General features: G+C 43.6%; 2 protein-coding genes and 1 non-coding gene across 8 annotated transcripts; 2 read left to right on the top strand and 1 right to left on the bottom strand.

The window, feature by feature from the left end:
• The first annotated feature begins 532 nt into the window (after positions 1-532).
• Positions 533-668, top strand: LOC118399675 (U11 spliceosomal RNA). The gene has a single exon (XR_004828883.1). It is a non-coding gene; the product is annotated as a U11 spliceosomal RNA (small nuclear RNA).
• Positions 578-8,955, top strand: LOC118399481 (glucocorticoid modulatory element-binding protein 1-like). Of its 6 annotated transcripts, none has more exons than XM_035795596.2 (10): positions 578-990; positions 2,047-2,191; positions 2,391-2,437; positions 2,518-2,639; positions 3,152-3,255; positions 3,525-3,673; positions 3,990-4,127; positions 5,938-6,075; positions 6,446-6,583; positions 6,844-8,955. In XM_035795596.2, the coding sequence occupies exons 2-10, from the start codon at positions 2,061-2,063 to the stop codon at positions 7,821-7,823; spliced, it is 1,947 nt and encodes a 648-aa protein (XP_035651489.2). In that variant the 5' UTR covers positions 578-990; positions 2,047-2,060; the 3' UTR covers positions 7,824-8,955. The 6 variants fall into 6 exon arrangements, with proteins under 6 accessions (XP_035651489.2, XP_035651494.2, XP_035651488.2 ...); XM_035795601.2 differs by having other exon boundaries at positions 2,044-2,191; positions 2,521-2,639; XM_035795595.2 differs by having other exon boundaries at positions 579-990; positions 2,044-2,191.
• Positions 8,956-19,469: 10,514 nt separating this feature from the next.
• Positions 19,470-20,942, bottom strand: LOC118399066 (intelectin-like). The gene has a single exon (XM_035794821.2). The coding sequence runs from the start codon at positions 20,900-20,902 to the stop codon at positions 19,907-19,909; it is 996 nt and encodes a 331-aa protein (XP_035650714.1). The 5' UTR covers positions 20,903-20,942; the 3' UTR covers positions 19,470-19,906.
• Positions 20,943-21,270: the final 328 nt, after the last annotated feature.

Raw genomic sequence — 21,270 nt, 5'->3', positions numbered from 1 at the left:
TAATAGCACAATTAAATCAATTGATGAGATCCGTTTTTTTGTGGACCCCAATCAAAGTTTCCCATTCCGGAATGATTGACCCCTAGAGGTGTGTCCCAACAATCTCACATTTTTTTCTGAAGTGTGCATTTGTTCCCTTCATGGATTTGAAATAAATTAATGGTATATGGATGGAAACGCCAGTACATCGATCCAATATTTGTACATTTGCGGGGGAGTCGTGAACAAGTACACACTTCAGGCGGAATGGGACGTAGCGGGTAGGTGGTAGTGTCGATTTGGAATAAAATTGTAAGGTCAGCCTATCTATCCCATGATGCTTTGTGTCAGGAAAAATGACAGAAAAATTAAATTAATTCTGTTTGATTCAATGCTATCTCTTGTTTTGTCATCTAAAATATTATTTACATATTTAACCCAAATGAAAATCACAAACAGAACATGTTTCGTAAAATAAAGTGAATTATATTCTCTACCCTGACTGAAGTCCCTGTGTTCAGAGAGCAGATTGTAGAACTGTGTGTTTTAACGTAAAAAGGGCTTCTGCTATGTTTAGCACAGGGAAGGTAGGGATTCACCACTTTTCCTGCGGAATCTATATCAAGAGATTTCGGAAGCATAATTTTTAACTTCTGGGGTTGCGAATGAACGTGAATCTTTGCGCCCCAATTTATTGTACAAATAAAGTAGTGATTAATTCTTGTGCGACGCCTGTACAAACACAGACAGGTCTGTGCCACTGGTCCACAAAATTAAATATTCAATTGTTAAAGCAGGTCGTAACCTGAACGTCTGTGAAATAAGTGATGATTGCTGTCAAAACATTTTTTTACAGTGACTGATTGTCAACAGGCTTGTGTTTTATGTTTGACCTATTTTGGGGGAAGCAGCATGCATGACTGGCGAGCCGCGCTATATCTCAGGAAGTGTAACTGCTCGAAGTGCGCATGCCCAGCAGCTTGTAGGGATGTATTCGACTTCGTAAAAACGGTAAGGAAAATCAGAACGATGGTTTTGTAATTTTAGGTTTATTCGGATTATAAGGGCTAACTGATTTATATGCTCGGCAACGTCTATCTCCACGTAGAGTTTGGTATTTGTAAAGGGGCAACACCCCGGGCTCACTCCGAATGGCGGGGCAACGCCGTCGCCGCGTTGTTGTTTTCGTGTACGTGCTGCCGCACAGGGACGTAATTTTGAGGGAGCGGAGAAAAGGAAATAGTTGAACGAACGGGCGCACGCTTGTTCAGAAAAAAGCGTCACGTAACCGCCGTCACTATGTAAATATCCAAGGTGGCTAGTAACAGCTCAGCCTTCGGTTGCTTAAGCTCCAAACCTCTGCCCAAAGTCTATTACGTTAGTTAGCCTAGCCATCTTGCTAGCAAGATAGTACATTGTCATTGCAAGGGCGTTAGCCGTTCATATATACCTCACTGGTGTAGGCTATTCGGGAAAATGGTGCATTAGCAGCTAGCTATCAATGTTAGACCTGATCTTATGACTAACTAATGCACAACACTGCCCATACCCATATAAACGTTGTGAGTAGAAAAATAGTGAAAACTTGCCGTGCATAAAGCTTAACTCGTAGCTAGCTAACGCAACGTTTCTGTGGGTATGGGCAGTGCAGTACACTAGTTTCAGTTGGGAGATCCGGTGTAACAATAGCTAGCTACTAGTTAAAAGTTATGCACAGCAAGTTAGCAACCATGATGTGCCCCCTTTTCTAAATATGACAGAATAACTGAGTAACACTTTGGAGGTTAAAATGCTGAAAAGCCATAGTCATTGGCTGGAACTTTGAGGCAATTGAATCTGTTTATGGGCACGGTCAGCCCTAAGAGCATCTTATCCAGATTCTGCCTTGTCGAGTCTGTCCTCCTGTAGTCTTTGTCTTTGTCTCTTTCTCTCTCACACACACACACACACACACACACACACACACACACACACACACACACACACACACACACACACACTATTCTAATCTACTGTATTTGTAACCATTGTGTTCTTCTTCCCTATACTCACCTGGGCATTCAGTAGGCTACTCTGGGAGGATGGCACAAACCGAGGTGACAACGGTCTCTATGGGGGACCTAGTGGTGGTGAAGGCTACTGATGAAGAGAATGGTGATGATGAGGACAGCAACACACAGGTCATCCTCCAGCTACAACCAATCACAGCAGGGTAGGTACACACTGATGTTTACTTGGACCTGATAGGGGAAAAGGGGACAAGACTAGTGTAACAGTTGGTTCGGTGAACCATGCTCACATGATAGCTTCCCAATCTAATTGCCCAGGCTTTAGGTTAGTGAGCTAACATAGTCAGACCCTGCTTTGTTTTTTGCCAACATTTTCATTTGATGTTTCACTTTCCCTTGCAGTATGGATGAGTCAGGAGAGACAGACACAGCTGTGGAGGCACACCCAGGTAATTGACATATACACATATATAAATAAACACACTCATAAATAAACAAACAAAGTATATCATAAAAAATGTTCCTTCAGAAGAAGCCACAGTTGATGGGGAGGAGGTAGAGCTGGGTTATCCCATCACATGTGGAGAGTGTAAAGCTGTGCTGCTGGTCAAGAGGTTTGTCTGTCCTGGAATAAACGTCAAATGTGTCAAGGTTAGTCATGGTCATTGTATTTTCTACAGAAATCATCAAGTTTTTCAAATGTTGGTATGCAGAGAAGGAACAGCTCAGCCTGCCAGCTATTGATATTACTTGTAAGTCGCTCTGGATAAGAGCGTCTGCTAAATGACTTAAATGTAAATGTAAATAATCCTGTTTGTACAATGTCAGCAGAAGAGATTGTCACATACCATTTAATATATGCCATTTAGCAGACATTTTCATCCAAAGCCACTTAGTCTTGTGTGGATACATTTTACTTCTGAGTGGCCCCAGGAATCAAACCCACAACCATGGCATTGCTAACACCATGCTCTACCAACTGAGCCATACAGGACCAGTTGTTTGCTTTAACAATGCCTTAGACATCGGTTGAATGTTTCTCATTGGCTAGTTGTTTCTTTGCTGTCTCCTTTCTAATAAGGTGGTGTAGGTATATGATTGTAATCCCAGTGAACAGGTATGGTTCCTTTCTAAACTCTCACAATAACGTCTGCCCCATACAGTATGAAGACCAACTGATCAGTCCCAAGCAGTTTGTCCACATGTCTGGGAAGGCTACACTGAAGGACTGGAAAAGAGCTATCCGGATGGGAGGGGTCATGCTCAGGTGAAGAGTAGAGTTGACCAGTCCCAAATTAACCCCTGCCCTCTAGCCCCTAAGCACTTGTGCAGAGATCTGAGATAATTTGATAGACAGACATAATCTAGAGGTAGTTTGAAGTTAGAGAGGTGGACCAGAAACTGGAGGGTTGCCAGTTAGTATCCCAGGTCTGAGGGGAAAATCAACCCGAGGTGATTGATGTAGACAATGTGTCCCTTCTCTTCCCTCTGTCTTTCTTCACTCTTGTCCTTTATCTCATAATCTCTCTTCTTCAGGAAGATGATGGACTCGGGGCAGCTAGACTTCTATGAACACAGCACTCTGTGCACCAACACGTGTCGTAGCACCAAGTTTGACCTGCTGATCAACAACACACGCTTCCCCCCTGACGGCAGCGGACTCACCACGCCCATCTCCTCACAAGGTGAGACCAGGCACACCCCTCACTGAGGGCTGTAAAGATCTCAGGTTGTCTGTAGCAAAACAATTTAAAAGTTTGTCAGGCAGTTATTTTCTGTAAGGGACCTTTTAATCCTATTTTCTCCCATTTTAACTTATTTTTTAATTGGTGATATCGTACACATGTCCATTAACTTGACATTTTCATTGGGATATATACACAAGTTTGGAATACAGTATCAGTCAATAAGCATCCAGGACCAGAACCATCTGTTTTATTTTGTGTATTGAATATTGTAAGTAGTGTAGCTGACCATGTCTCTCCCCTGTTGGACATGTAGCCCAGGTGGTGATAGGTAATGGTGGCCAGGTTGCCATGACAACAGAGAAGAGGTCAGATGTTCTGACTGGAACAATGGAGTGGAGTTCAGGGGCTGTAGCCATGGAGACAGAGAAGAAGGAAACCAGTGAGATATCAGGTGTGTTCTTCACCCAAACAGCTCCCACTAGTGACTATTTACAGTAGTTGCACTCACAACTCTGATGTCAAATATATTGAACAAAAATATAAATGCGACATGCAACAATTTCATTGATTTTACTGAGTTACGGTTCATATGAGAAAATCAGTCAGTTTAAATTAATTAATTCGGCCCTAATCTGGCGCTCGAGTGGTGCAGCGGTCTAAGGCACTGCATCTCAGTGCTACAGGCGTCACTACAGACCGGTTTGATCCCGGGCTGTATCACAACCGGCCGTGATCGGGAGTCCCATAGGCCGGCGCACAATCGCACCCAGTGTCGTCCGGGTTAGGGGAGAGTTTGGCCGGAGTAGACCGTCATTGTAAAATAAGAATTTGTTCTTTTAATTAATTAATTCATTTCACCTTTATTTAACCAGGTAGGCTAGTTGAGAACAAGTACTCATTTGCAACTGCGACCTGGCCAAGATAAAACATAGCAATTCGACACATACAACAACACAGAGTTACACATAGTCAATAATACAGTAGAACAAAAGAAAACAAAAAGTCTATATACAGTGAGTGCAAATGAGGTAAGATAAGGGAGTTAAGGCAATAAATGGGCCATAGTGGCGAAGTAATTACAATATAGTAATTAAACACTGGAATGGTAGATGTGCAGAAAATGAATGTGCAAGTAGAGATACTGGGGTGCAAAGGAGCAAGATAAATAAATAAATAAATAAATACTGTATGGGGGATGAGGTAGGTAGAAAGATGGGCTATGTACAGGTGCAGTGATCTGTGAGCTGCTCTGACAGCTGCTGCTTAAAGCTAGTGGGGGAGATATGAGTCTCCAGCTTCAGAGATTTTTAACTGACTTGCCTAGTTAAGTAAAGGTTAAATAAATAAAAAATATCCATAAAAAATATATGGATTTCACATGACTGAGAACACAGATATGCATCTGTTGGTCACATATACCTTTAAAAAAACTCACAATATTTTTATGTATTCATATTGCCATTGATAAAATACAATTGTGTTTGTTCGTAACTTATGCCTGCGCATAACATAACTCCACCGCCACCATGGGGCACTCTGTTCACGACGTTGACAATAGCAAACTCCTCGCACACACCAGGGGTCTGCGCTTTGAAGCCGGTTGGCCGTACTGCCAAATCCTCTAAAAAGATGTTGGAGGTGGCTTATGGTAGAGAAATAAACAATTATTTGGCAACAGCTCTGGTGGACATTCCTGCTGTCAGCATTTATTGTCCCCAGCACAAGGGGCACCTGTGTAATGATTATGCTGTTTAATCAGCTTCTTGATATGCCACACCTGTTCGCTGGATGGATTATCTTGGCAAAGGAGAAATGCTCAGTAACAGGTATGTAAACAAATTTGTGCTCAAAACCTGAGAGAAAGTTTTGCATATGGAACATTTCTGGGATCTTTTATTTAAGTTCATGAAACATGGGACCAATACTTTACATGTTGCATTTATATTTTTGTTCAATGTAGTTTTCTGGTCATTAGTCTTGTATCAATCTAAGGTTCGTACCTGGGTCAAATACATTATGTCAGATACTTGCTATTGGGTGCCATTGGATTAGCTCGACCGGTAAAATGGAACCAATGGAATAATCCCCAAAGTGCAAACTCTGCCCACCCTATATGCCGGTCAAGCTAAACCAACCACATCGCAAGTATTTGAAAGTATGTGACATGTAATTGACTTAAGATCTTTCTCATCTCTCTCTACCTTGTTACTCAAATGGCATATAAACTACTTTGAACTCTGCTGTGTCCTTTGTTCCCCCAGAAGAGACATTGAACTTCTGGAAAGGCATAGCTGACGTGGGCCTGATGGGGGAGGTGGTAGACAACATCAGGACAGAGCTGTTGGAGATGCTGAGAGGAGTGCAGCTACGCAGCGAGCAGGCTGCCCTGCAGGACGCGGGTGGGTACTGGCACCTAAGACACAGGGAATAGGGTACTTTCTAAGGGTATATGCATGGTGTCACACAGGTGCAATGTTGGTTTCTGTTGATCAAGTCTGGGGATTAAATAAAGTAAAGTCTACATTATGGGTCTTTTGTGGGGCATCCCCCAAAATAGGGGACACATTTTATGTCTTGTTTAATTGTCTTACTTTAGTAAGTGAATAACGTTTACACTTCTTTGCTTTGATTTAATTGATTGACTGATGATGTGTTGTTACAGACGATGTGAGGGGGGTGGTGGATGGATGTGTTGTAAGCCACCCTGTGATTGGTTGATGGATGTGTTGTTACTGACCATGTGATTGGTTGCCCACTGATGGTTCTCAGATTCCTGTCTGGTAGAGGTGGCAGTGTTGAGTAACCTGGCCCAGGTGTTTGGCCTGCTGGACTCAGTCAAACACATCCTAAATGTAAGGAGAGAACAGACTGACCCTGGAGAGGAGCAGGTCATTAGCACACTGACCAGTGAGTAATGTTCAATTCAGTAACTTCAGGCAGAGGAAGGGAGATTGAGATATGTATATAAATATTCCTATGATGTTTTGGATCATTTCCATTTTAGTCATATTATTTAATGTCAATGGTCAGGAAACAAAAAAAACAAGTCTACATTCAATAGTAAATATGGACCTGTATTGGATCTGGACTCAAACTTGCTAATTGGTACGGTTGATTACTGTAGAGCTCAATCTGAGTCATTTCTGACCTCTGACTGATCTCCACAGACCTGGAGCTGCAGCTGGAGGAACAGAGACGACAGCAGCACTTCAGAGCTCAGCTCTGCCACCCCCAGCCCGACAACAACATCAGTCACACCCCAGGAGGCAAACCCACCAAGCCCAAGGCCAAACGACCTCGCTTGCAACGGCCAGCCTCCACCACCCCCCTCACCTCTTCCCTCTCCCAGCCCCAGACAGCCACCCTGCAGCCCCAGCAGTTCACTGTACTTTCCCCCATTTCATTCTCTTCCATGGGCCAGCCCTTCTCCCTGACTGGCTTGTCTGGCCTGTCAGGCCTCCCCATGGCCACGCTGGGTCAACAGAACAACACGGTGACCCTCCACACCCTACCCGCTGGCACCCAGACCTTCACCCAATACATCACCACCATGGTTGGGGCCGACGGCAAGACAGAGACTGTGACCCTCCAACCATCCCAAGGGCTGACGCTGGTGGGCACCACCCTCCAGGACCCAAGTCAGCTGGGAGGAACCATGATGAGTCCCTTGGAGCTGGTCCAACTCACCCAGGGAGGGGTGACCGTCAGTGGGGAGACGATGGTTGAGCAGCCCATGGGCCAAGTTGTGGAAAGTGGGCCAATGGTACTCCACCAGGAAGGGATGATACAGGAGGGATTGGTGGAGGGAGTAGAGGACAAGAGCCAGGCACAAACGATAGTGACCGAGATTGACCCTGCCCCGGTTGACCAGACCATGGGGGTGGTGATGGAGCTACAGCTGGCCCAAGAAGGAAAGGCTGAGGTTGGGGAGGAGGGTTCCGCCATGGTCGTCCATGGTGGGATGGATGTCACCATTGTCTCGGAGGAGGGGAAGGGAGGGGAGGGAATGGTGGTTCAGGGGGAGGTTCTTGAAGCTGGGCAGCAGAGCCAGGTAGAAGGGGTAGAGATGGATGCTAACGGGCAGATCTCATGCCTAAGGATAATGGTGATCGAGGAGGAGACTCGGGAAGAGGACCAGGCCAAATGACCCAGCTCTGCAGACAGAGACAATACCCTCTCCTCTCAATGTTACCATGTGAGACAGTAGTGATGGACTAGCCTGGTTCCAGATCTGTTTGTGCTGTCTTGCCAACTCTCTGTGACAATGATCATAAGAGCTGGAAAAACAGCACAAACAGAGGGTGGACTCATTGACAGAACATAAAAGAGCATGCAGGCAGACTTGTGGTGTGAGTAAGTGTTTGGAGTATGCTTGGAGTATGCTATTTACACAGAGAGATGCCAAAGACCTTGCCTTCTTAGAGGAGCTGTGGTCCTTAGCAGCTAGGCCAGGGTGTCCATTATTTTCATTGTTGTTTCGGTCATTTTTATCAAAACGACAACACAGCCAGGCACGGTATCTTATGTTGTTTGCTTTGTAACACGTGTGTTACCCTTTTTGTGTGTGTGTGTGTGTGTGTGTGTGTGTGTGTGGGGCTAGAGGTCTACTGTGGGATGACAGCAACAGTTCTAAAACAATAAAGTCTGCTCTATATTTCTTTCATTAAATAGAAAGCATACCACTCCTCCTCTGTGCAGCTTTTGGGATTAAGTCTTTTCTGCATTTTTTGTAAAACAAAACAAAGATAATATGTTGAGCTCACTGTTGTCAGTTCTGTGAATCGACACGTTGTATTCTTCACTGGAAGCCTTTTCTTTTCAAGATTTGCATAATGTTTCGCATGATTGTCTGTATGGCGATAAATGCAGTACATGTACAGTATCAGTCAAAAGTTTGGACACACCTACTCATTCAAAGGTTTTTCTTTATTTTGACTATTTTCTACATTGTAGAATAATAGTGAATACATCAAAACTATGAAATAACACAAAGCACCATCACACCTCCTCCATGCTTCGTAGTGGGAACCACACATGCAGAGATCATCTGTTGACCTACTGTGCTTCTCACAAAGACACGTCGATTGGAACTAAAAATCTAAAATCTGGACTCATCAGACCAAAGGACAGATTTCCACTGGTGTAATGTCAATTGTTTGTGTTTCTTGGCCCAAGCAAGTCTCTTATTATTATTTAGTAGTGGTTTCTTTGCAGCAATTCAACCATGAAGGGCTGATTCACACAGTCTCCTCTGAACAGTTGATGTTGAGATGTGTCTGTTATTTGAACCTATCCTCTGCTGCAGAGGTAACTCTGGGTCTTGGTATTTTACCAAATAAGGCTATCTTCTGTATACCACCCCTACTTTGTAACAATACAACTGATTGGCTCAGACACATTAAGAAGGAAAGAAATTCTACAATTAACTTTTAACAAGGCACATCTATTATTTGAAATGCATTCCAGGTGACTACCTCATGAAGCTGGTTGAGAGAATGCCAAGAGTGTGTAAAGCTGTCATCAAGGCAAAGGATGGCTACTTTGAAGAATTGTTAAACACTTTTTTGGTTGCTACATGATTCCATATGTGTTATTTCATAGTTTTAATGTCTTCACTATTAGTCTCCAATGTAGAAAATAGTTTTAAAAAATTAAGAAAAATCCTTGAATGAGTAGGTGTGTCCAAACCTTTAACTGGTACTGTATATGGAAGTTCCATAGAGAACAACACATTTCTCTCCATTGCATTTTCTTTCTCTGTTTATGATTTTTAGTGTGTGGTTATTTTGCCTCACAAGTTTAATAGATATAAATGGACCTAAAGTTAAAGTATGACTAAGATGGTTATTTATGTAAGTCAAAGTAGAATCACAGGGACTCCAATGTCAAGCTGAACAAAATGCTGTTAACACTTTAGGAAGGGGGTATACATACGGCATTCATAACACCTTTATGAAACCATTCATAACAATTCACTAGCCTACGGATATTGTTGCACTCGTTTTGTCTAGGGGTCCTAGGCGTAGTTACATGGTCTGTAACCTGAATTAATATTTGCATTTATGTGAGAAATCAGTGTTTGAGGCGGCAGGTAGCCTAGCTGTTGAAGGCGTTCGGACAGTAACAGAATGGACGCTGGTTCAAATCCCTCAGCCAACAAGGTGAAAAATATGCCGATGTGCCCTTGAGTAAGGCACTTAACCATAATTGCTCCTGTAAGTTGCTTTGCATAAGAGCGTCTGTTAAAAGACTAAAATGTAAAGCTTGCAGTATCATTCATAACAACCGTCAGAAAGTTTTACCCAAACCGCTGCCCAGCCTAGAACAAAAAACAGAAGTTCTTACTTTGTTTTCTTTACTCATAATAACATGCAAAGTTCCATGATCCTGATTGCTGTCAGACACTGAAGTGCAGTGTTGAGACAGAAATTAATACATCCATTCAATTATTTTGGTCAATGAATGTGAACATACTTGCAGGGTATTTGAAGTTAACTAATATATATGTAATGACCTGTTCTATAGTTAACCTCTGTTTACTCAAGGCTTGAAAAGTTATTTCCATAATGACTTTGTAATGTGTTTTAATATTAAAATTAAAAGACAAAAAAATTGATGGTGGTTGGTGGTTGGTGTGGGTGTGGTGGTTGGTGTGGGTGTGGTGGTTGGTAGTGGTGTGGTGGTGGTTGGTAGTGGTTGGTGGGTGGTGGTGTGGTGGTTGGTGTGGTGTGGGTGTGGTGGTGGTGTGGTGGTTGGTAGTGGGTGTGGTGGTGGGTGTGGTGGTTGGTGTGGTGGTTGGTGGTGGTTGGTGTGGGTGTGGTGGTTGGTGTGGTGGTAGTGGTGTGGTGGTGGTTGGTAGTGGTTGGTGGGTGGTGGTGTGGTGTGGGTGTGGTGGTGGTGTGGTGGTTGGTAGTGGGTGGTGGTTGGTGTGGGTGTGGTGGTGGGTGTGGTGGTTGGTGGTGGTTGGTAGTGGTTGGTGGGTGGTGGTTGGTGTGGGTGTGGTGGTTGGTGTGGGTGTGGTGGTTCTTAGGTGGTGGTTGGTGTGGGTGTGGTGGTTGGTAGTGGTGTGGTGGTTGGTAGTGGTGTGGTGGTGTGGTGGTTGGTAGTGGTGTGGTGGTTGGTGGTGGTGTGATGGTTGGTAGTGGTGTGGTGATTGTTGTGGGTGTGGTGGTTGGGAGCGCACCAGTCACGTTCTGTGGAGGAGGAGATCCAAAGGAGATGGAGATGGATGGATTGGCCACACCCTCTTAAAGCCACCCTCCAACATCACCAGGCAAGCTCTGTACTGGATCCAGCTCGGGACCTCAAACTCAACTCTGGACCTCGAAGTTCAACAGAGCTTTTTAACTGTTCCCTTATAATCAGAGATTGATTTAGACCTGGGACACTAGGTGGGTACAATAAATTATCAGGTATAACAGAATCAGTAGGCACCGGACCTCATGGGGTAAGAGTTGAATACCTCTGCGCTAGGGAAATAGAAGAGAGGGCATCCACAAAACACCTGGAGGTGAGCGCTTGAAGCAGATACCAAAAGATCTGGCAGGGGGTGGAATGAGCTGGAGAAGCCCAGAACAGAGTGTTATAGAGAGGAGTTGTCGATTGCCTGCGTAGGGTATTCAACAGAGGTGTGGACTTGAGTCACATGACTAGGACTTGAGTCACAGATATGATGACTTGCAACTCGACTTTGACTTTAACACCACTGACTCGTGACTTCGACTTGAGCCTTTTGATTCAACTTGACTTGACAAAGTAATAAAAATATAGATATTTTGAAAAGCATTCATGATTTGTGTAAATGTAATATATTAACTATTACTCTTGTTAAAAATATAAAATGGTATTACATTTGGTGAAGAGCACATTATGACTTGTTAAGGACTCGAAACTCAAGCCCGTCCTCCCTAATTTAAGTCCCACCAACCTCCTGTGGTGGAACTGGCTTCGAGGTCCAGAGTTGAGTTTGAGGGGCCTGCTGTATGCTCCTAAAGAAAGGAAGGAAGAAAGTCATGTCATTATATCACCACTAGAGAGGAGTAAAGATCTATTTAATTGTCGGTTGCAGAGTTTGAGTCAAGGATTGCTTCTGCCCTGTCCTTCATTAATATAGACAGCACGCATAAACTGTCTGGATTCTGGATTCTCTCTATCACGCCCACTGCTCTGCAGGGTTTAATCCGCCCTGTCATGTGATGTATCCATGAAGGGTGTGGGGCTGGTCGCAGTGCATTGCTGACATGGTACCTGGGCCCAGCTGGTTATTATATGGGATGTTTTCCTTACACTGAACAGTCAGAGTGTCTGAGGGCTGGGCATGTAGGCAGGAGGAGTAGCACAGGTGGCATATTGACGTTAGGGAGAGGCATGTGTAGCCGAGTGATCATAGGGTCCAGTGAGTAGCTAGGCGAGCTGGAGGCACGGCGATTCAGACAGCTAGCAGGCCGAGGCTAGCAGCAGGCTTGCAGATGGGCCTCAGGGGGACGTTGCAACAAGGGTCTGTTGAAACCCCCCTCGGACGGTTAAGTCGTCAGACCAGTTGTGATGGATCGGTGGGGCTCCGTGTTGGCAGCAAAGGGTCCAGGCCAATTGGCAGAAGAGGTATTGAAGCCCAGGAATTATCTGATGAAATTCTTTGGCTAGCCGGGAGAAGGGCCTAGCTCGAGGTTAGCTCCAGGCTAACTGGTGCTTGCTTCGGGACAGAAACCCCCTTGGACGGATACGTCGGTAGACCAGTCATGATTGATTGGAGAGGCTCTGTGTCGGCAGCAAAGGGTCCAGGCCAATTGGTAAAAGAGGTAATTGAAGCCCAGGGATTGCTTGATGGAATCACTTCAGCTAGCCGGGAGATGGGCCTAGTTTGAGGCTAGCTGCAGGCTAACTACTAGCTAGTTAGCGGGCTAGCTTCAGAAGGGTGTTCTGGTTCAAAAGTGTAAAAAGAGCAGATCCATACCACTTTGGGTGAGGTGGGTTGCAGGAGAGTATGTTAAATCCGTAGATGGAAAATGTGATTTAAAAAATACATAATAATACAAATATATATGAAATATATACAAAGAAAAACGATATATACAAGGGACGTGACAAGACAATCATAACAGACATCCCCACTGCTACGCCATCTTGTATGCATGCCACACACACACATGCAGGCCACAAACATTCTTCCTTTACAGACTCCATGAAATTATGACCTCTTCCTAAATATTTTGTCAAATTGTACATTTTGTGTATGGTTTCCAAGAAGCAAGTGTGGCTCAACATACCCACTTTGGCTCAAGTTACACCACTCTCCCCTACAGCAGAAATAACTATGGATCCAGGCTGGAGGAGCCAGACATAGACTTTACTGAATGATCCCCTTGGGGAAATCTGTCTTGTGTCAGAGTGTCTCCAATCAAACACACAAGCAAAGCATTACATGACATGACCACAACACAGAAGTTTCGCAACATACATTGCAGCCACTTAACACCATTGAAGTGGCCAAGTGGGTGGGGTTGGTGTAAACCAATCACAGGGTATTCTGTCATGAGGTGTCAAGCAACAACAGCACATGAGGGGATGTGACGTGCCCATCTCACCTGTGTCGGTGTCACCTGTGTCGGGTGAGTTACAGAGGTGTGTGAGTGGGTTTGTGAGTGTGTGTTAACCATCTTTAGCACGTCAGCAGGAGGATGTTGCTAATGCTAAACTAGCAATGATGTGATTGTTTGGAGGACACACACGCGCACACACACATGAGACTGTTTTGAGAGCACTCACACGTACAGTGAGGCAAAAAAGTATTTAGTCAGCCACCAATTGTGCAAGTTCTCCCACTTCTAGACTCCCTCCACCTACGCAAGGACGTCAGAGTACAAACATCAGTTAACCACCTAACTGAGGAACTCAATTTAACCTTGCGCAATACCCTAGATGCAGGTGCACCCCTAAAAACTAAAAACATTTGTCATAAGAAACTAGCTCCCTAGTATACAGAAAATACCCAAACTCTGAAGCAAGGTTCCAGAGAATTGGAGTGGAAATGGCGCCACACCAAACTGGAAGTCTTTCGACTAGCTTGCTATGCTCCATCATCCTATTCCCCAAGAGAGGATGTCTTTCACTTTAGCAGTGATAAATTCATGAACGTCTTTGAGGAAAAGATCATGATCATTAGAAAGCAAATTACGGACTCCTCTTTAAATCTGAGTATTCCTCCAAAGCTCAGTTGTCCTGAGTCTGCACAACTCTGCCAGGACCTAGGATCAAGGGAGACACTCAAGTTTTTTAGTACTATATCTCTTGACACATTGATTAAATTAATCATGGCCTCCAAAACTTCAAGCTGTATACTGGACCCTATTCCAACTAAACTACTGAAAGAGCTGCTTTCTGTGCTTGGCCCTGCTCTGTTGAACATAATAAACGGCTCTCTATCTACCGGATGTGTACCAAACTCACTAAAAGTAGCAGTAATAAAGAATCTCTTGAAAAAGCCAAACTTTGAAAATATTTAAAAAATATCAGCCTATACTCTCATTCCTCTCCAAAATTTTAGCAAAAGCTGTTGCGCAGAAACTCACTGCCTTCCTGAAGACAAACAATGTATACGAAACGCTTCAGTCTAGTTTTAGACCCCATCATAGCACTGAGACTGCAAATTACCTTCTAATGGAGTCAGAACCGAGGCTCTGCATCTGTCCTCGTGCTCCTAGACCTTAGTGCTGCTTTTGATACCATCAATCACCACATTCTTTTGGAGAGATTGGAAACCCAAATTGGTCTACACGGACAAGTTCTGGCCTAAATTAGATCTTATCTGTCAGAAAGATATCAGTTTGTCTCTGTGAATGGTTTGTCCTCTGACAAATCAACTGTAAATTTCGGTGTTCCTCAAGGCTCCGTTTTAGGACCACTATTGTTTTCACTATATATTTTACCTCTTGGTGAAACATAATGTTAACTTTCACTGCTATGCGGATGACACACAGCTGTATATTTCGATGAAACATAGTGAAGCCCCAAAATTGCCCTCCCTGGAAGCCTGTGTTGCAGACATAAGTGGATGGCTGCAAATGTTCAACTTTTAAACTCGGTCCCAAGAAACAAAGAGATCTTCTGTTGAATCTGACAATTAATCTTGATGGTTGTACAGTCGTCTCAAAAAAACTGTGAAGGACCTCGGCGTTACTCTGGACCCTTATCTCTCTTTTGACGAACATATCAAGACTGTTTCAAGGATAGCTTTTTTCCATCTACTTAGCATTGCAAAAATCTGAAACTTTCTGTCCAAAAATGATGCAGAAAAATTAATACATGCTTTTGTCACTTCAAGGTTAGACTACTGCAATGCTCTACTTTCCAGCTACCCGGATAAAGCACTAAATAAACTTCAGTTAGTGCTAAACACGGCTGCTAGAATCTTGACTAGAACCCCAAAATTTGATCATATTACTCCAGTGTTAGACTCTCTACACTGGTTTCCTGTCAAGGCAAGGGCTGATTTCAAGGTTTTACTGCTAACCTACAAAGCATTACATGGGCTTGCTCCTACCTATCTTTCTGATTTGGTTTTGCCGTACATACCTACACGTACACTACGGTCACAAGACGCAGGCCTCCTTACTGTCCCTAGAATTTCTAAGCAAACAGCTGGAGGCAGGGCTTTCTCCTATAGAGCTCCATTTTTATGGAATGGTCTGCCTATTCATGTGAGAGACTCAGACTCGGTCTCAACCTTTACCTTTAAGTCTTTATTGAAGACTCATCTCTTCATTAGGTCCTATGATTGAGTGTTGTCTGGCCCAGGAGTGTGAAGGTGAACGGAAAGGCACTGGAGCAACAAACCACCCTTGCTGTCTCTGCCTGGCCGGTTCCCCTCTCTTCACTGGGTTTCTCTGCCTCTAACCCTATTACAGGAGCTGAGCCACTGGCTTACTGGTGCTCTTCCATAGCGCCCCTAGGGGGAGTGCATCACTTGAGTGGGTTGAGTAACTGACGTGATCTTCCTGTCCGGGTTGGCGCCCATGGGGGAGTGCCGAGGGGGAGACCTTTGTGGGCTATACTCGGCCTTGTCTCACGATGGTAAGTTGGTGGTTGAAGATATCCTTCAAGTCAAAGTGGGTGGGGTTATATCCTGCCTGCTTGGCCCTGTCCGGGGGTATCATCGGATGGGGCCACAGTGTTCTCCGACCCCTCCTGTCTCAGCCTCCAGTATTTATGCTGCAGTAGTTTATGTGTCGGGGGGCTAGGGTCAGTCTGTTATATCTGGAGTATTTCTCCTGTTTTATCCGGTGTCCTATGTGAATTGAAGTATGCTCTCTCTAATTCTCTCTTCTCTTTTTCTCTTCTTTCTTTCTTTCTTTCTTTCTTTCTTTCTTTCTTTCTTTCTTTCTTTCTTTCTCTCTCTCGGAGGACATGAGCCCTAGGACCATGCCTCAGGACTACCTGGCCTGATGACTCCTTACTGTCCCCAGTCCACCTGGTTGTGCTGCTGTTCCAGTTTCAAATGTTCTATGGAACCCTGACCTGGTGTTTTCAACTTTCTAGAGTCAGCAGGAGCGGTAGAGATACTCTGAATGATCGGCTTTGAAAAGCCAACTGACAATTACTCCTGACGTGCTGACCTGTTGCACCCTCGGCAACTACTGTCATTATTATTATTTGACTCTGCTGGTTATCTATGAACATTTGAACATCTTGGCCATGTTCTGTTATAATCTCCACCTGGCACAGCCAGAAGAGGACTGGCCACCCCTCATAGCCTGGTTCCTCTTTAGGTTTTTTCCTAGGATCTGGCCTTTCTAGGGAGTTTTTCCTGGCCACCATGCCATGGAATTGGTACATCGAAAATATCTACCCATTTATTTTGCAACCTGTGTGGCGCAGCTGTCATGCGTATGTGACATAACTCCTCAATTTCTATTCATAATATCATTCATAAATATAATACCATGAATTTTAACCATAACATTTGTTATAATATTTGTTCTATCTTTTCTGGTTGATAAAACTGAAATTGTAACCAGCTTTGTATGGCTTGTTTAAGAAAGGTCCATACTTTAAACAACATTTCATTTTCAATTAGTTGGAAATGAGAAGTAGTAATCTGTTTAATGGCACAAAGGCCATTTTGAACAAAGGATTCTTATTCATCTACTGGAAAACCATTTTGGGTATATTTTATGTATGAGTGAAGCTTTTAGTGAGAGGTTTAAAGTTTTAATATTTAATCATTTTAGCCACCCAAACTCATGCATTATATAAATAGGCATGTTTAATTTTGTAAAATTAAATATTTTTTGCTCATATGATTTAAAAAACAAGTTGTGTGGAGTAGGCAGTGCCATTAGCAAGTAAGAAAACTGTGATAGGAACAAATAGTTTATCAATGTGATTTTTCCATAAATAGACAAGTATTTACCTCTCCCTGGTTGCAGAATCTTCTCTATTTTTGCTAATTTTCTATTGAAATTGATTGCGGTAAGTTCATTTATATTTTTTGAGATGTGAATACCAAGAATGTCTACATCCCCATCCGCCCATTTTATTGGTAAACTACAAGGTAGTGTTTTTTAACGATCCAATGCGTGGTATGGTGCACTTGTCATGATTACATTTTAGTCCAGAGAAGCTAGAAAAGAGATCAAGATCTTCAATGAGACTGTGCAGGGATCCAAATTGCAGACTTAAGAAAATAAAAAACTTGAGTCATCAGTATACAGTGACACTTTTGTTTTTATCCCCTGGATATCTAACCCCTTGATGTTCTTGTTGGATCTAATTTTAATCGCATTTCAAGGGCCAAAATAAATAGATATGGAGACAACAGACTGCCTTGTTTAACTCCTGTTTGAAGCTAAATACTTTAAAGAGTTGCAAAGAAAAAGCCATATCTCAGACTGGCCAATAAAAAAAAGATTAAGATGGGCAAAAGAACACAGACACTGGACAGAGTAACTATACCTAGATGGCCAGCATCCCGGAGTTGCCTCTTCACTGTTGATGTTTAGGCTGGCGTTTTGCGGGTACTATTTAATGAAGCTACCAGTTGAGAATTTGTGAGGCATCTGTTTCTCAAACTAGACACTCTAATGTAGTTGTCCTCTTGCTAAGTTGTGTACCGGGGCCACCCACTCTTTCTATTCTAGTTAGAGAGTTTGCGCTGTTCTGTGAAGGGAGTAATACACAGCGTTGTATGAGTTTCTTGGCAATATCTCGCATGGAATAGCCTTAATTTCTCAGAACAAGAATAAACTGATGAGTTTCAGAAGCAAGGTCTTTGTTCCTAGCCATTTTGAGCCTGTAATCAAACCCTCAAATGCTGATGCTACAGATACTCAACTAGTCTAAAGGTCAGTTTTATTCCTTCTTTAATCAGAACAACAGTTTCAACTGTGCTAAAATAATTGCAAAAGGGTTTTCTAATGATCAATAGAGGCTACTAATGATACTAGAGGCTGCATGGCCCTAGTCCTGGAGGCTGCATGGCCCTGATACTAGAGGCTGCATGGCCCTGATACTGGAGGCTGCATGGCCCTGATACTGGAGGCTGCATGGCCCTGATAGTAGAGGCTGCATGGCCCTGATACTGGAGGCTGCATGGACCTGATACTGGAGGGTGCATGGCCCTGATACTAGAGGCTGCATGGCCCTTATACTGGAGGCTGCATGGCCCTTATACTGGATGCTGCATAGCCCTGATACTAGAGGCTGCATGGCCCTTATACTGGAGGCTGCATGGCCCTTATACTGGAGGCTGCATGGCCCTTGTACTGGAGGCTGCATGGCCCTGATACTAGAGACTACTGTCTGCATTCAGACTGAGACTAGGGGGAGGCAGGTACCCTAGTTGTTAGAGCATTAGGCCAGTAACCAAAAGGATGCTGGGTTGATTCCCTGAGCTGACAAGGTAAACATATGTTGTTCTGCCCCTGAGCAAGGCAGTTAACCCACTGTTCCCCAGGTGCTGTGGATGTCGATTATGTCGATCTCTGATTCAGAGGTTGGGTTAAATGCGGAAGACACATTTCAGTTGTATAACTGATTAGGTATCCCCATCTAGCTAGCCAATTCAGAAACAATTAGGATTTTAAAAATACAACCAAACTTAAAATGTTTAGTACCACACACAGCACAAGGAAAATAGCTTGCTTGCCAGCTAAATTAGTAAATGTTAGTAGTTTGCTAGCTCTGATTATATAAAATTGTCAATTACTGAGGTAATATGTAATTATGATAGCTAGGTCATTTATTCCTAGCTTTTTTTGTTGGTCAGCTACAAAGCCTTGCCCATTTGCCTGTCTAAAAGTCATTCTACTCAGTGCCAGCTGCACTGTATGGCACACAGCTGCAACAATCCTCATTCACGAGCTTGCTGGATCACATTGATCTTCTACATTTGTGGGATAAATATGACTGGGTCATATCTCAATAACTCAACATCAATAACCCAGCATTAAGATCAGAACCTTGCTCTTGTTAAAGAAAACACAACTAAGTGACCCAATCCCTGCAAACCAGCATTTGTTGTTGTTGAGTGTATCTAGTCGTGTCAAACAATTGGGCATCATTACAGCACTCAGACAGAACAAGTCCTCCCTATGTCCGTTTGATTCTCTCTCTCTCTCTCTCTCTCTCTCTCTCTCTCTCTCTCTCTCTCTCTCTCTCTCTCTCTCTCTCTCTCTCTCTCTCTCTCTCTCTCTCTTTTCCCTCCTCAGAATATGTCCTCTCTACCTCTCTCTCCCTCCTTGACAAAAGGTAAGTTCACCCCCCCCCCACCAAAAAAAGAAATTGTATAATGAAAAAGGACAGTAGGCTCATTTAATGCTCTCAGATCCATAGACGACTTTATTGTTACATTATTGCAGGAAGAATGATCAAACAAGCACACACAATCCATACACTGAATTCACAGCACCCATCACTCCAACACAACAGGTGTCACATACTGGTTGACAGTAACCTTACCGTAATTTCAGTTATTAAGAGCCTCACATGACATAATAATATTTGTCACTATCAGCTATAACTATTTAATGATTGTATGAGACACAAATATTTTTATGATGAATGGAATGGTTATTACTTTATGCTATTTCTTTATAGTAAAAAAATATATATATTAAAAGGTATTACTCATGTTACTTTTCAATGTACTTTCATTTTAAACTGCATGAATTGTTTTACCCAAAAACATATCAATCAATCTATGAAACAATCAAAGGAAAATAAATGCACTGTGAATTAGCGGTAAAAGAGTAACACAGCTGACTCCAGCATCTGTTTTGATGCACTCCAGCCTACATTGGTCCCATAGCCGTTCCAGGCAAAGGAGGTGAAATCCCCACACTGAAGAGGGTTACCCTGAGGGAAAAACCCACCTCCACCAATACAGTATGCATCAACCTCACCGCCTTTGGGTTTGACCCCAGAGCAGATGGCTGTTGCTGCCCGTTCATGGTTTATGGCTCTGAAACTGATGAAGCCTCCCTCAGTCTCCCCTCTAGTGTTCGGGCCATAGAACATTTTGGTGGACTCTTTGTCCCCGAGGTCATATACTATGGGAATGGAGGGTCCATTGTCAGACAGGTGTTTTCCAACGTTGTACTCGACCGGGTAGCGGTGGAAGAGGTAGTACAGGTTTCCTCCGTACAGATGGAGGAAGCGCCTCTCAGTGTGGTAGCGCATGATGGCGGCCAGATTCCAGTGGTAAAAGGGCGTTTTGTTGGGAACGTGCCACACCGACATGTCTTCTGCATCTATGTCATAGTAGCCAGGATTCTTGAAGTCATCGTCCGTGGCTGCCTCCACTGTTCCGAAAGTCTTCCTGTTGGCCCAGTTGCCTTCCCCTTTTGGCCAATTGGCATTGTTTCCCTGCTGGCTGGTCCAACGATCACCAACTGTGCACTTCGCATAGATGTTGTCCTCGTGCACGCTTGCCACCAGAGTCCAGCCGCCACCCGCTGTGGTCATGTCACAGAAGGTCTGGTACACCACCCCAGTAGATGTGGTCAGGTAGTACAGACCGTCTTCAGCTTGACCATATCTGTCCTTAACTTCCTTGCAGCTTCTGCCAATGAATTTAGCCCTATTTCTTAGCTCATCAAGACGGCTCAAGCTAACTTTTGGAGCTCTTGCCTGCTCAATCGCTTTTACAGAATCAAGTGGTGAAGTGTTTATGCACGACGTCTGAAACGCCATCAGTAGAGGGATCGCCAGCAGAAAAGCCTGGTACATCATGTCTGTTGTAGTAAGGCTTCAGTGAGGATCTGTTGAACGTTGCTTCCTTGAGGTACTTATATGTTAAGTTTTGGCAATGTTCCAATATCAATGTTTGTTAAAGCACATAGCTATCAATACTATGGTAGTTATTAACAATGACACACCTGGCAAATGGGGTAATGTTGAAATAAAAAATCTTTGCAGACTTGGTAGAACATTTTTTACTTGGGAAACATTTTCCTCTCATGAAGACACCTGTCAGGTGGGAAATGTTGCCCTCAATTTTATGCTCCTCTACTTCTGAAATAATTAAAAGATAACTGCACGCTGATGAACGCCAATGTTGTTTTACTGTGCATTGTTAACAATGGGAGCATTCATCGCAG

Source organism: Oncorhynchus keta, chromosome 20, assembly GCF_023373465.1.
Source record: "Oncorhynchus keta strain PuntledgeMale-10-30-2019 chromosome 20, Oket_V2, whole genome shotgun sequence".
Classification (NCBI taxonomy): Eukaryota; Metazoa; Chordata; class Actinopteri; order Salmoniformes; family Salmonidae; genus Oncorhynchus; species Oncorhynchus keta.
Note: the sequence above shows the minus strand (reverse complement) of the source record. Positions and strands in the feature narration are given on the sequence as shown.

Excerpts from the sequence above, each read along its gene's own strand:
- LOC118399066 (XM_035794821.2), bottom strand. The coding sequence starts at position 20,902 with ATGATGTACCAGGCTTTTCTGCTGGCGATCCCTCTACTGATGGCGTTT.
- LOC118399481 (XM_035795596.2), top strand. The coding sequence starts at position 2,061 with ATGGCACAAACCGAGGTGACAACGGTCTCTATGGGGGACCTAGTGGTG. Across the intron at positions 3,256-3,524 it reads ATGGGAGGGGTCATGCTCAG|GAAGATGATGGACTCGGGGC; the intron begins GTGAAGAGTAGA and ends TCTCTTCTTCAG. Across the intron at positions 6,584-6,843 it reads GGTCATTAGCACACTGACCA|ACCTGGAGCTGCAGCTGGAG; the intron begins GTGAGTAATGTT and ends TGATCTCCACAG.